We start from the raw sequence: 15,059 nt of genomic DNA, 5'->3' as shown, positions 1-15,059 counted from the left end.
TCCATAGCCTGCCCCCCCCCCCCCGCCTCCTGTCTCGTTTTAGACCAAGGGTCAAGAGAGGTCCTCCAGGGAGATAAGGGGGAAGTGCTGGAGGCTAGGTGGCAGCGGCAGGAGTGGCAGCATCCTGCCAAGGGACAAGACACTGTTATCTCCAGCCTGGCGCCTCAGGGCCTTCTTCCGGGCCGTGGGAACGTAGGATGTGGCAGAGAGTGTAGGGGAAACACAGGAGACTAGGACCAGGGATCTGGAGAGGTGCAGGTAACCCTCGCTCCCTATTTCACCCTGTTCTGTCCATCCCGGACCACCTCAACTCCCACAGTGCCTAAGAAAATGGGATGGCAGGAGGGGTGGGTGCCAGGGCCTCGTGGGGGGGAGGGGAAAGAGGAGGGAAGGAGAGGTGGCTGAAACCCCTGCCCCCGGTCGCCTACAATCAGGAGGTGGGGTGGAGGAGACAGCAGGCCAACAGAAGGCTAGGAGGACCAGGTAAGGGGCAGGTGCCCCACGGCCCTTCCGGGCACTCCAGCCAGGCCTACCACTAACAGCCCAGCAGTTCCACACGCATGGTGATACGGTTGTGCCAGGCTACGGGCAGGATGCGCACAAAACGAGCCAGGAAGGGCATCTCAAACATGTTCTTCTTGTGCGAATTATTGTCCAAGTTGCCAGGGAAGATCTGGAGGCAGAGGGGGTGTCAGGAGGGCCCCAGAGCCAGCCCCCCACCCCACCCCTGCCCTCAGAGCCTCGGGCCAGACTCAAAGGGCACCCCTGGAGGGGTGACAGGAGGTCTGCCAGCCGGACGCTCACCTTGCCTTCGATCGCCCCCTGGTCCTTGTACTCGGTCCAGTTCGTCCTGTCGTTACTGTAGGCTACCTTGTAGGCTGCCACATACTGGATGTGGCCAAAGTCTCGGGCCCCCTGGGTAATGATGCCAGTCACTTGCCTCTGAAAGCCCAGGTCCACCTACAGGAAAAAAGCAACCTCACTTTCTTTGTTGAGACCGTCCTCCAGTAAATGGGAAATGGCAGACATGCTGGGGCACAACTTCTAGTACTGGGAAAGCTACTTCATCTGGCACAACCTCCTCATCCGTAAGATGGACATAAATCACATCACCTGCTTTGTCAGACTCTGTTAGACACTTCACTGCAGTGACGCTAGACATCAGAGCCTGGGCCTTGGCCAACCCACAGCCAGCCCCCACCCCACCCCCGGTACAATGGGAACAAGCAAAGGAAAGCCCGTGGATGGGTTCCTGAGGTGTCCTGCAGGGCTCTGCACAGCCTGGCATTAATCCTGCAGGAGTCCAGCTCCTCACAGAACCTGGCTCCACAGGTGAATGGCTCCCCTGGAGCCCAGAGAAAATCCTCCTGCCCCCAGTCCCTGAGCATCTGGGGAACCTGCCAGCTGCTCCTAGACAGGCAGTCCCCAGACACCAGGCTTGCACACCTGACGTGCTGTCAACCAGCAGGTGAGGCCCAAGCAAATCCTCACGCTGCCAGGGCTGTTTCCTCACCTATGAAATCAGCAGACATTCTGGTTTTGTGTGACTGTCATGTTGCCCCAATTTCATGAGATCCAAGAACTGTCCCTTGTGTCTCAGACACCAAGGCCAGCAGAGAAGTCCTGGGGTGTGCGGCCCTACTGGCCATGGGCTAAGCCTTGTCACCCCAGGGCAGCTGGTGGAGATGGCTGTACCGTTACATGCACGCACCTTCACCTGGGGCTCAGGGCCCTGTCTTGGTGGAAGCAGCCCTGCGTCCCCCCACCCTGCCCCTCTGGAGTTGCAGAGGGTGGGGAATCAGAAGAAGGTGGGGCATGTGGGAGGAAAAAAGAAACCAGGCTTTTGAGACACTCCCTCCTGGGGAACAGAAGCCCAGGCTGGGCGGAGGCCAAAGATCAGCAGCCCCATGCATCCCACCGACCCCAGCTGAGTGGGCCCCGCAGCCCCGCATCCAGACCCACCTGCAGCCACTCCGAGGCATCATTGGTCTGGGCAGTCCAGGCATTGAACTTGCCCTGCTTGTCCAGCCGCGCGTAGAAGGGATACCAGCTGAAGGCATTCAGGCCCCAGGTCCTGTAGATGCTGGATGCTGTGATCTGCTTGTCAGGGATGGTATTGTCCTTCATGCCCAGGGGTTCGGCACATCCTGCCAGCAAGGAGGTCTGTCATGGAGACCAGGACCCACAGCCTCCCCAGAAGCGTGTGCTCGAGGTGACCACGGGGAGGGGCTGTGGACCCTGACCAGCCCCGAGCATCTTCCTGGACAGAGAAAAGCCGCTTCCACCTTTTATTGCCAACCGTTCTGCTGTCCCTCCACCCACCTCACCGTCTAGTCTTGCACAGGCATGGCACCATGCCTTGCCGGGGCCAGCTGCCCTCAGTTCCCACCCCCACCCTGACTTGCCCTTCCCAGGTCACCCATCACTGTTCCCCTCTGCACGAGGCCAGACCCTGCCACTACCTCCTCCAAGCCCCTTCAAGGCCTGACTCATGAGAGACCTCCTCCAAGAAGCCTGCCCTGACTACCTCACTCAGGCAGGACTTGTGCCTCCACTGGACTCAGTGCTTCTCTCTCACTCCTACGGGACAGCTACTGAGGCCCGTGATCATAGTTGGGAACATTAGCAGCAAGCATCCCACTGATCCAGTGCTCACTTCTCTCATCTAATCTACCACAAGAAACCTCAAAGCCCATATCAGTAACCCCATTCTACAGGTGAGAAAACAGGCTGAGACCTTAAGCCTTGTGCCCAAGTCACACACACACACACAAACTCCCAATCACCACACCAGGCTGTGACATCACCACCATCCATGCCCCCTCCCAGAACCATGGAGGCCTGCCTGGTGGTGGTGACCAGGTGATGAACGGGACAACAGTGCTGCCCTCCAGCAGGTAGAAGTCAGACAAGTCAGAACCCCCAGGCCTCAGGATGGATCCTGTCTCCTTGCCCAGCAGCCCCTCCCTCGGAGCCCTTACCCCAGGGGGCCTTCACACTCAACACCGAACACGAACACGCAGGGTGCTGTCACACACAGCTGGGAAGCTGGCCCAGCTGTTCTGCCCTAGCGATCTCCACCTGCAGGTGGCCGCAACAGTTAGGGACCGGCAGGAGAAGAGGAGACTGCCAAGAGAACGATGGGTGTGTTTCACACCTCACAGAATCCTCACTGTGCTCGGTCCGTCCTTTTGGGGAGCTTGGGAGTCGGGGAAGCAGGCCCTGGAAGCCATGCCTCCATCTGGGAGCAGGCTGTAGTACACAGTGCTTTACATCACCAGCTCCCCAGACGCTTGCACTCCTGCCACCAAAAGACATCTGCCTCCCAGGTGTGATGTCTGCTAATCATACCACCTCCTGGTGCTGGTGATGCACCAGGTAATCCCCAGGCTCCTCCCACAAAGCGAGGCCACTGGGCTGGGAGGCCCGGGGCAGCTTTGCAGAGGATGCCCTGTTGGCGTCATATGCTCAAGGTGGACCCTCCTGCAGATCCACTGCTTCCCCACAGCTTGTGCCTCCTCACTTCTGGGCCTCCTGGGGAAGTCAGACAGTCTTCCAGGGGAAATGCAGTTGGGAGGGGCCCTGAGCCAAGGGCCAGGACTCTGCTCTACTGCTTGCTGTGTGACCCTGGAAAGCACCCCATGGAGTAGTGCTTCTCATAGAGCAACCAAGGATTTTGTTAAAAGGTAGGTTCTATTTCCAAAGTCTGGGGGGTGGCTGGAGCCCACATTGCTATAAGCTCCTAGGTGGTGCTCATACTACTGGGTCCACAGAGCTCACTTTGAGTCAAGGGCTGTAATCCACCCAACCCAGTGAGTCTAACACCCTGATCCAAGCCACCTTACCTTCCCATAGACTCCCTTCACCCACGATGGTCCTTTGCCCTCATTCTCCCACATAGCCCAAGGGATCCCTTCTAGACACACTCCAATCATGTCCTATTAGCACTCCCCCTACCCCTGCATGGCTGCCCCCTCTTCTGAGGATAAACACCTGAATCCTTAAACTGAATCATATAGCCCAACTCATCCACCCAGCTCCATCCACCTCTCCAGCCTTACCACCCAGCAAGCTGTTCCTCACTCTCTAGGCTCCAGCCCCAATGGCCTGCCTTCTATCCTTCAATGTGCCCCAGGGCCTTTGCACTTGCCAGCTCCACATTTGCCTAGAATGCTCTTTCCAAGTTCTTCATGTGGTTCATTCTGTCATTCAAGCCTCCACTGAAAGCCATCATCCCAATGGGAGAGTCCTCATACCTAGACCTCAGCGCCACACATGTACACACATGTACACACACATGCCCATACATGCACACACCAATACTCTCATCAGCCCACTGGGATGCTGACTAGGGAAAGGAAGAGATCCAGACCTCAAGGAAAGCAGACAGGACAGCTTCCACAGCTTGCCAGGCTCGGCCTCTCTTGGCCTAGGAGGGAGCCGGCTAGGATAGGACCATGCAGACAACTTTAATAGCCAAAGCTGCCCAGCCCCTAGACCTGCCCTGTACCAAGAGCCTAAATTTCCTTTTAGCAGAAAGCAGTCTTTAACTCTCCATTTAATCAATAAGGCTCAAAAGGCAATGACCCTGGAAGAGGGGATGCGAGGACTTAAATTCATACTTTAAAAGGACAGGTCTAGGGTAAGACAAGAAAGGTTGAGAGAGCCACCTCTCTGCTCTGCAGCGCTGCCTAGCGAGCCCTGCAGTTCCAACAGTGGCCAGCAGGTGGCGCCATGGCCGCAAAAAGTGAAAACCCAGCCCTGTGAGAGCTTAGGCTGAGACAAGCTGCTCAAGCCAACACGCCTCCCACCCCCCCACCCCCGGCTCCCGCTGCACCCCCCCCCCGCCCCCCAGCAGCCTGACCAGACATGCAACCTGACCAGCAGCCTGACCTGTCTAGTGATGACTTCTTCCTGGCTCATCAGAAACCTGTCCCCTCCTGGCGACCCCCTGCCCCATCCCTCCATGTGGGGCTCTCTCTGGAAAAGGCAGCAGAAAAGCACCACCTCTGGTGCACCTGGGTGGCCCAGTCAGTTGGGCATCTGCCTTCCCCTCAGGTGGTGATTCCCAGGGCCTGGGATGGAACCCCGCCTCCACTCCCTGCTCAGCGGGGAGCCTGCTTCTCCCTCTGCCTCTCCCCCTGCTTGTGCTCTCTCTCTCAAATAAGATAAGATAAGATAAGATAAGATAGGATAAGATAAAAGAAAGAAGAAAAAAGAAAGAAAAGAGAGAAAATAAAGAAAGAAAAGAAAAGAAAAGAAAAGAAAGAAAAGAAAAGAAAAGAAAAGAAAAGAAAAGAAAAGAAAAGAAAGAAAAGAAAAGAAAGAAAAGAAAAAGAGAAGAGCACCAGCCCAGCCCTAGGACTCTAGGAAGTCCCCACATTTCTCTTGAATGATGAGTTACAGGAGGTACAGGAGGGTGGAGGGGAAGTAGTAGGTGGGTGGGTGTCAAAAGCCCAGGGATCAAGTTTTAATACCTACCAGCCTGTGTGCCCTTGATAAATTTTTTATCAGGGCCTCACGTTCTGTATTCGTTCACTCGTTCATTAAATGTTTATTGAACATCTACAGTCCAGGCACTGTTCTAGGTACTGGGGGACTATAGCCGTGAACAAAACAAACTCCCTGCCCTCAGGGAGCTGACATCTGCAAACCAGAATGCTACAAGTTCTAGAAGCTCAAGGAACCAATCAGAATAAAAGAAAATTCTTTGGAAGATGAAGAGATGTGTTTTTCTTTTTTTTCCTCCTCTCACCACCTCGAATGCCAACAGTTGGCAGGCAGCAAACACAGAGGGGAGCATGCTGAGAGCCAGGTGATCCCTCCACACTGTGTATCTCCAGGGTGAGCCCAGCTCCCCCCCCCCGCCCCCGCCTTGCTCCTGTCCTACCCAGCTCAGACAAACGAGGGCAGGGAAGCCCATTATGTAGCATTGACCACAGCCCCCAGCCCCGTACTCACCATTCAACTCACAGCCAAGGAGCTCAAAGCGGAGGGTACAGCCCCGGTGGCAGATGATGGGCACCAGTCTCACATACTGCACTTCCAGAGGGAAGTCAAACAGGTTGACCTTCAGACTATTGTTGTCCATGTTACCAACAAACATCTAGGAGGAAAGCAGATTGGAGGAATGGGTTGGTGTGGACAGTCCACCTTTCTGGGGTGGCTTCACCTCCCTCTTCAGGCCTGAGAAGCAGAGGCAGGGCTCAGCCAGGCCAGCAGGGGGTCAGTTCTTCCTCTGGCCACTCACACCCCTCAACACAGATTCCCCTTCTCACACCTTTCTTGGTCATCATGGGGCCTAGGCATAATAAACCCCTGTCTTCCACAGAGGACCACCTATCATCTATAGGGTGCCCTCTGCAAATTAGGAAAATTTTCACTCCTTTCTCAAGACATTTTATTACAATAATTTCCCAAATGACAGAAGTACACAAACCCATGATGCCTGCCATTGTGAACAACACTTGCTTAGTAATGACATACGTGAGCAGTATATAACCTGCACAACTGTACATGGTAGCCCTGAAGGCTCAGAATGGATCCCACCTCCAGCACTACAGCCACCCTCAACAGGTCACTGAACCTTCTGAGTCTCACTATTCTCCTCTATAAAGTAGGAGATATCACTCATAACCACAGAACATGGGCATAATGTGGGATTCCCTATTTGTGGGATCCAAGAGGCAACTGACAACCTACCACATGGTTCATCATTCAGCATACCCTCACTCCATCGGGAGCCCTTACTGGGGCCCCAGAGGGTGTAGCCCCAGTCCCTCTTTAGAGTCCTCACCTTGTCTCCTGTCCCCTCTGCATTCTGGACAAACTGGAACTTGCGTCCATTGACGCTATAGGCCACCTTGAAAGTCTTCAGGTACTCAGCACTGCCTGCACGGCTGGCGCCCTGTGTCATCACACCTGTCACCCGCATCTTCCGCATCAGGTTTACCTAAACCACAGACAGGGAGGGCAGTACCCTTATCCCCTGGGTTCTTATACTCCCTCCACCCTACCCCTCACCCAGAAAGGGAATGACCCAAGTAGGACAGAGAAGGGGGTATTTCTCATCAGGGTGTCTCAGAGGTTTGGGCCTAGTGCTCAGGCAGGCACAAAAAGTGGGACAAGGACCCCAGAGGCTTCGTCCAGTGCAAACAACCCCTCCACAGCCTGGGATCCCCTCCCCCTCCCCCACCCACCCCAAGGCCTTCCTCCTGCAAGCCTGCCCTCCACTTACAGGTCCCTCACCTGTGGGAACCCACCCACCCTGCTACCTGGACCTCAGTGATGAACCCCCACGGGCAGGCAGAGTGGCCTTACCTTGCCCCCCTCCCATCACTCTGCCCATCCCAGAGCCATTCCTTCCATACCTGGATCCAGGGGTTCTTATCATAGTTGCTGGCTGTCCAAGCATTGACAATGCCTGTGCGGTGCAGACGAGCCAGCTCTGGGGCCCAGCGCTGTAAACCCATGAAGCCCAAGTACACAGAAGAGGCAGAGATCTGCGAGTCGGCAATGGAGCCCGTCTCCATGCCCAGCGGCATGGCACAGGCTGCAGAGGGGAGGGGAAAAGGGAGAAGGGGCCGTCAGGTGGCCCCCAGAGGACCATAAAATAACAGTGTGGCCTCTGCCGAAAACCCAGAGCAGAGACCACGAAAGGACTCTCAGGGCCCAAGATAAGGTGCATGGTGAGGAAGAGAGGGGCGGACAGTCATGGGGTGCCTAGAAGGCTCAGTCAGTGAAGCATCTGCCTTCGGCTCAGGTCATGATCCTGGAGTTCTAGGACCAAGCCCCAGGGCAGGCTCCCTGCTAAGTGGAAAGTCTGCTTCTGTTTATCCCTCTCCCTCTGCTCCTCCCCCCTACTTTAGCTGGAGCTCTGTTGCTCTCTTGCTCTTTCTCTCAGATAAATAAAATCTTAAAGAAAAAAGAAAAAAGAAAATTTGCCTAGACTTTTCTACAATCCCACTGGCAGGATTTTTCTGGGTGTGGTATGAATGCCATTCTGTTTTCACTCGGACTGTTTGCCCCTTCCAACTGTTGGTCCTAACCCAGCCATCTGCAGGGCTGCCCCTGGCCAAGGGGGCTGTCCCCTTCACCATTATCCCAGGGATGTGGCCCTAGGGGGCTGGGCCCCTCTCATGCCCCAGAGACCCCCCCAGCAGAGAAGCCAGAGGCAGATCTACTCCTGCTGTAACAGCCCAGGTTCATGCTGAGCTCCAGGATAGGACACTCACAGGGAGAGTGTAGCCACGCAGCCAAGATCAGAACTGGCAGGGGCTCAGCCGGGATTTGCAATCAGGTCCTCATGCCTCACAGGTCCATACCCTTTGGGTCTGTGGGGTCCTTGTGGGCTCCAAGGAAACACACCACCTAACAAGGAGGGGCTGCAGAGGTCCCTCTGGGGCTCCCCGCCTTTGTGGCTGCCTCCTGCCTCCTGTCCCAGGAGCTGCCATATCCAACCCGGGACAAACCCCAGGCCGTCAAGCAGGAGGCAAGGTGGCAAATCCCAACTCTGGCATACCCATGGTTACCTTGGCTCCCAGCATGGTAATTAGTGGGCACACCTGGCCCCACCCAGGGCTGTCTGCCTTAGAGACCCCCCAACTACAGACACACACACACATTCCTCCACCCAGGATCGCAAACGACATTGGCCTCAGCCCAGAGCCCAGGGGACAGGCCCTCGGGGCCACCTCCTCTGAGGTGAAGGCCATCAGAGGCCCCCTGCCTGCCCTCCCCTGGACTCCAGCACCCACCCAGCACCCCTCCTTCTGCAGATCAGCAGACCTCACAGACAGCATCCTCACAGCTGCCTAAAGGGGAACCCACCTGCGCCCCCAACAAGATGCTCAGTGTCAGACCCACTAGACGCAAGAAACTGGATACCCTTCAAAATGTGGACTCACCCTCCTGCAGCAGGCGGGGAGGAGTCCTGGTTTGGTGGGAGAGGCTCCAGCTAGGCCCAAAGGGAGGACAGTGTGGACAGCCACCGCCAGCACCCGAGGCTGGGCACCCACCCAGGGCCATTCTGTGGCTGAGTGGATCACCAAGCAGGGCAGGTGGGTCAGCCCCTCTGCACACGCCGGGCCTCTGACCGCCTGACCATGAGGGGACGGCCCAGCCTGCCCAGGCCTCTCCCTCCTCCCTGAGCTCTGCGATGAGGCCATAGCCTGGACCAGGAACTGTAGACTCCAAGTCCCAGGCCTAAACTATGGACCTCCTGAGCCCTAAGATTAAGAATGTGTTTGTTTTTCCCTCTTGGTAGAAAACTCTCGAGACTTAACCCTGATGCTGTGTGTCTGGTTCATGGTGACCCAGGCGGCAATACTCCCATGACCTCTGGGGTCACTACCACCCTTCGCCTCCCTGCTGCGACATCAGGCCTGGCCCATTGTCTGAGGACAGAGGCCAAGCAGGAATTAATCCAGGACAGCAGCACTAACTGAGGCTCTGTCTTAGCCTCAATTGACTAGCCCCTGCTGCAGAGAAGGAGGCCAGCCCGTTGCCTGGGCTACTCAGGACCTCCCTGAGAAGAGCAGGCGCCCCCGGATACTCACTGATCTCACAGTGAGTGCCTGTGTAGCCATGAGGACACTGGCAGACATACTGGGTGAAGACGTCCCCTCTGTGCACGTCATCGATCACCTGGCATTCGGCATCATTGTGGCAGGGGTTCGGAAAACAAGGGCCTAGGGATGGAGAGGCAGGTGAGGGGGGCCAGGGATCAGGGAGGAGCTGGGGCCAGAGCCAGGCAGCAGCAGATGCCCAAGGGGACCCTCTGCGCAAACTCAGCCCAGGGCCCACCTCCCCCCACCATCTCCTCCCTCTCTCCTCTGCCTGCGGGGAGCCTGGGCCAGCCTGGCACCACGGAGGGTCATGTGGAGGTGAAATCAGTCCCCAGGAGGGAAGCACCCGGCTTTCCAAGCAGCACGGGGAGTTTCCAGGGAAATGCTGGCTGACCGTGGGAGAAGTGCCGGGGACTAGGGCTGCAGGTGTGAGCCCGTCGTCATGGGGCAGGAGGCAGGGCCCAGGACACATACCTTTCTCAGTCTCATTGCAGATCAGGCCTGTGAAGCCTTGGGGGCAGAGGCAGTAGAAGGGAGTGTTGTCCTGGCCCAACAAGCAGGTCCCACCATTCAGGCACTGGCTAGAGTCACAGAAGTCACCTGCAATGTCACCAGCTCCGACTCAAGAATAGCAAATCATTCATTCAGTAAAGACTGGGGGCCGGGAGAGACGCTACCATGTGCATGCTGGGTCACTGAGCTGGGGAAACCAGGTATGGTCCAAGCCTAAAAAGCCATTGGAAAAAGCGGGACAGTCCCTGGATGATGAAGAGGTATCCCGAGCTCTGCCAGAAGCCTACACACGAAGGCCCACTGGAGGTATGGTTCGCACCACAGTTGGAAGTTTCGAGGAAGGGACATGTGAGCTAGGTCTAAGAGATGGACTGTGCCAGAATAGGGAGCAGGGAAAGAATGTTCTACAGAAAAGCAAGAGCTCAGGGGCTTGGCAAGCTGACGAACAGGAAAACAGAGGAAAAGGTAGGTAGGGGCCAGACCTGCAGGGACCTTAGGAAGGAATGACGACGAGCTCAGACTTTCTGCCCTGTAAACCAGGAGCTCTTAACCTTCCTTCAGCTGCCCACCAATGTCCACCAGGGGAAAAAAAAAATCAGAGATTGTCAATTGTGTGGTAGGAGTGGGGAAGGCATTTCCCGTTCCAGGATGGAGAATATGGAGAAAAGGCCATCTGCAGAGATGTGGATGGGCTCCCCTGGGGCAGGGAGGTGTCCCGGGGCTACAGCGAAGAACCTTCCAGAGCCCAGGAGGGATGGGACAGGAGTGGGGCACTGAGAAGCTGCCACGGGTCTCCTGGTGAGAGAGGAAAGTCAGGTGAAGCGGTGAGGAGGAAAGCAGACTTGTGAAGCACTGCAGAGGTCAGAGGAGGGCCGCAGAAGACCACACTGCTTCAAGCTGCAACCCTGGGTGACAGCTGTGAGCCCTGAGTGTAGCACACCAAGTCCCCCAGGCGGGAGGGGCTTCTGCTAATTGACCTCAGAACCTCAGAAGGGCTTAGCCCATCATTTGGGGTAAGACACAAGAAATTGCTTTTCCTCCCCTGCACAGAGTCATGTCATCCCAGGCTGGAGGTGGGGATAGGGGAAGCAGCTCCTGAAATCCCAAAGCCCCAGAGTGCCGGGCCCAATTCGGGAGGAGACAGAGGGAGCAGGGAACACCGTTAATGAGCGCTGGAGCCCTCAGAGCTCCGCCTGGGCCACGCCTGGGAGCTTAAGACGGCTCCCAATGAGCTATTAGTCATTGGCTTTAAATAGCAGGTTAATCCCCTCCCCTGACCTGGCAGACTGTGGGCACAGACAGACTCTTGGGAATGGCCAAAGTCCTGGGATCCCGTCCCAACAAAATCCAACTCCTCTTATCCCCAACCAACCGCAACCCTCTCTCCATTCTGCTCTAGGGCTAAGCAGTCCACTGGGGAAAAAGGACAGTGAAAGGTAGCCCCCACCCCACAGGTCTCAGGCTGACTCACCTGTGCCCTGCAGCCATGGTGCTTCCCCTTTCCTGGAAAAGCCAGATCTCCTTCTACAAAACCACCTTCAGGGCCTCAGTGTCCTGCCTTTTGGGACATTTCCCCAGGAACAGGTTGTGGGGACAGAGAGGAGTGGAAAGGGACTTCGGAGACCCAGCTGCCTCTCTGGGTCGCTGGACAGTCACCTGCCGGGAGTCCCCAAGGGTGCGGGAGCTTGGAGGTGCTAAGGTCTGGCACCAGGCCTGGGGGTGACACTGTCACAGGAGGGCAGCACCAGGGCTCACCTTGACCCCCCCCTCCACACACACACCCCGCTTTCTTTGAGAAAGCGATAAAGGGGGTGCCTGCAGTGCACCAACCACGGGCACCTCTTCCCAGCCCTGGAGGCAACCGCGTGGGCATCCCTGGGACCGGCCTGCCGGAGGCCCAGCTGTGCGCGGGAGGCCTCCTAGGCGGGGGAGGAGGAGCGAGGAAGATACAGCAGCTCGCCAAGGCCGCGGGGGGCGGAAGCCAGCAGCCCAAGGGGGCAGCCCTCTCCAAGTCCCTCCACAGGCGCGGGGTCCGCCTCCTGGAACCCATCTAGAGGCCGTCCCTTCCTCCGCCACCCCGGCCCTGGCTTATCCCCGCAGGCACCTACACTCGGGGATGCAAAACTCAGAATGAGCACAGCAGCCGCCAGAGCTGGGGAGAGCTGCCGGAGAAAGCTGGCCGGACGGGACTTCTCAGTACAAGAGTCCTTAGAAACTTCCAGGCGGAAGACGCGCGAGAGGCGGGCACAGCCTCATTTTACAGATGGGAAAAGAGAGGCCCGACACAGCAGATTCCTTTGTTAAGTGCAAGCCGCCTCCCGGGGGGCCGCGGGGCTGTCACCCGCCGCCCGAGTCCCCGCCTCCAGCGCTGGCCGGGCCGCCCGGGCGCAGGGAGCGCGGGAGGGGCCGAGCGCATCCCCGCGCCCGTCCGGGGGGCGGCGGGAGAAGCGGCCCCTCCGCACCGCGCGGCTCTCGGCTCCGGTGGGTAAACAGTGGAGAGGAGGGAGGCGCGGCGGCGAACTTCCGAGCGGCGCGCGGAGGAGGGGCGAGGGCCGCGGGGCGGCGCGATCGACTCACCCGAGGCGGCGAGGAGTCCCGAGGCGCAGAGCAGCGCGCCGCAGAGCGCGGCCAGCGGGCGGGGGCCGAGCATGCCGTGCGGAGCGGGCGCGGGCGCGGGCGCGGGCGCGGGAGCGGGCGCTCGGGCCGTGCGCGCGGGGCTCTCCCTCCGGCTCCTGCACCGGGATAAATCAGGCAGCGCGGCACCGCCCCCCGCCCGCGCGCTCCGCCCCGGCCCTCGGGAGGCGGCCCCGGGGCGGGGCTCCGCGGCCCGCGGGGGAAGGGGGGCGCCCGGGGGTCCGCGCCGCCGGCCGCCCGCCCCGGGCCACGCCCCTCGGCCTGCGGGGTGCTGGGGGCCAGGCGCCCGGTCCTGAGCCGACCCGACCGGCTTGGGCTCGCGGGGAGCTGCTTGGTGTTTCGGGTTTGTTTTTTTTTTTGTTGTTGTTGTTTTTCACACTTCAGGAAAGATGCTTCGCCCTCAGCCGTCAGGGGAAAAACGCAAATTACAAGTACAGCGAGGGCCGGGTTTCACCTATCAGGTTGGCAACTGTCGAATTATTAGCGCACTTGTTAATGGGAGGCTGTGGGGAGCAGGCCAGAGCATGCCATTGTTGGGGGGAGTATAAATTGGTTCGCTTTCTAGAGAGAGCTACTTGGTGACACCTATCCAAGTGACCAATGCCGAGGCCCTAAGACCTAGCAATCCCGCTCACAGGATTCCTGCCGTCCAAATTCACTGTGTAAAATGACATACATACAGAGATGTCCTAGCATGTCATAACATATCTTTGAAATGATAAACTAAAAAGGGAATTGGCAAACTTTTTCTATAAAGGGTCAGATAGGGGATCCCTGGGTGGCGCAGCGGTTTAGCGCCTGCCTTTGGCCCAGGGCGCGATCCTGGAGACACGGGATCGAGTCCCACGTCGGGCTCCCGGTGCATGGAGCCTGCTTCTCCCTCTGCCTGTGTCTCTGCCTCTCTCTCTATCTGTGTGACTGTCATAAATAAATAAAAAAATAAAAATAAAAAAAATAAAGGGTCAGATAGAAAAATATCTTAGGATAAGCAGGCTATACGGTCTCCAGGGCAAACTATTCACCTCTGCCCGTGTAGCGGGGAAAGCAGCTATACACAGTCTCCCAGGAAATGAGGATGGTGGTTGCCTAAGGGGAAGGAGACCAGGGGGCCTGGATAGGGAGAGGTTTGCTGGTCACATTGACCTTTGTATCATAAGGAAATATTACCCATTTACAAATGAATAATTTTAATAATAGTATTGCAGTCAGATTAGCCAAAAAAGAAAAAACAAAAACAAATGAGACACCTCCCCTCCCATCTATTTTGAGTACTAGGTTAAGACTGGAGTCAGACTTAACTACTGGCAGGAGGCTCTTAAAACTGTTCAGAAAGAGGGGAAGGGGGGGGTCCTAGGATGGAATCCTGCATCAGGCTCCCCACAGGGAACCTGCTTCTCCTTCTGCCTATGTCTCTGCCTCTCTCTGTATGTCTCTCATGAATAAATAAAATCTTAAAAAAAAAAAGCCGTTCGAAAGGGAAAAAATCCCACAGATGATCAAGCCAATAGCCACAGAAAAACCGTTTGATAAAATCCATCACCCCTTCATCAACAAACTTGGAATAAGAGGGAGCTTCCTCACCTAATAGAGTATCTTTGAAAAACCCACAACTAATATCATACTTAACGATGAAAGGCTAAATGTTTCCCCTATGATCAGAAATAAGACAAGGATGTCTGCCCTCACCCCTTCTATTCAACACCGCTGTGGAGGTTCTAGCCAGGCTGGAAAGAAAGAAGTAACACTATCTTAATCTTTATTCACAAATGACATGATCTTATATATAGAAAACCCCAGAGAATACACACACACACACACACACACACACACACACACACACACCTATTAAAGCTAATAAACAAGTTCAGTAAGGTTGCAAGATTAATATACAAAAAGCATTTGTATTTCTTACGCTAGAATTTAATATACAAAAATGTAAGAAAAATTTCTTTTTTAAGAAAATAATTTCTTAGTAATTATAAGTTTTTAAAAATAATTTATAAGATCATAAAAAGAATAAAATACTTAGGCATAAATTTAACGTGCAAGACTTATATACTGAACACTACAAAACATCACTGAAAGAAATTCAAGACCTAAATAAAGGGAAAGTCATCCTTGTTCATCGGTTGGAAGACTTCTCTTGTTAAGATGACAATCTCTCCCCAAATTGATATACAAGTTCAACACGATCCCCATAAAATTTTTAGCTGTCCTTTTGCAGAAATTCACAAACTGATCCTAGAACTAATAAGGAAATGGATGGAACCCGGAATAGCTAAAGCAATATTGTAGGGGAAAAAAAAGTTGGAAGAATTAAACTTCCCAATTTCAAAACAGACTACA

General features: G+C 55.8%; 1 protein-coding gene across 1 annotated transcript; it reads right to left on the bottom strand.

The window, feature by feature from the left end:
* Positions 1 to 3: 3 nt before the first annotated feature.
* On the bottom strand, positions 4 to 12,803 carry MFGE8 (milk fat globule EGF and factor V/VIII domain containing). Its single transcript, XM_055326467.1, has 9 exons — positions 12,657 to 12,803; positions 10,041 to 10,166; positions 9,558 to 9,689; positions 7,371 to 7,552; positions 6,797 to 6,952; positions 5,962 to 6,106; positions 1,963 to 2,147; positions 805 to 960; positions 4 to 673 (listed from the first exon to the last, which is right to left on the bottom strand). Exons 1-9 carry the CDS (start codon positions 12,727 to 12,729, stop codon positions 536 to 538), a joined length of 1,293 nt encoding a protein of 430 aa, XP_055182442.1. The 5' UTR covers positions 12,730 to 12,803; the 3' UTR covers positions 4 to 535.
* Between the last annotated feature and the right edge of the window lie 2,256 nt (positions 12,804 to 15,059).

The sequence above is a fragment of the Nyctereutes procyonoides genome, unplaced genomic scaffold (genome assembly GCF_905146905.1).
Source record: "Nyctereutes procyonoides isolate TBG_1078 unplaced genomic scaffold, NYPRO_anot_genome, whole genome shotgun sequence".
NCBI lineage: Eukaryota > Metazoa > Chordata > Mammalia > Carnivora > Canidae > Nyctereutes > Nyctereutes procyonoides.
The sequence above is the reverse complement of the archived record's forward strand: the minus strand, read 5'-3'. Positions and strand labels throughout refer to the sequence as shown.

Excerpts from the sequence above, each read along its gene's own strand:
- MFGE8 (XM_055326467.1), bottom strand. The coding sequence starts at position 12,729 with ATGCTCGGCCCCCGCCCGCTGGCCGCGCTCTGCGGCGCGCTGCTCTGC. Across the intron at positions 10,167-12,656 it reads GGGACTCCTCGCCGCCTCGG|GTGACTTCTGTGACTCTAGC; the intron begins GTGAGTCGATCG and ends GTGACATTGCAG. Across the intron at positions 9,690-10,040 it reads CTGCAATGAGACTGAGAAAG|GCCCTTGTTTTCCGAACCCC; the intron begins GTATGTGTCCTG and ends CTCCATCCCTAG.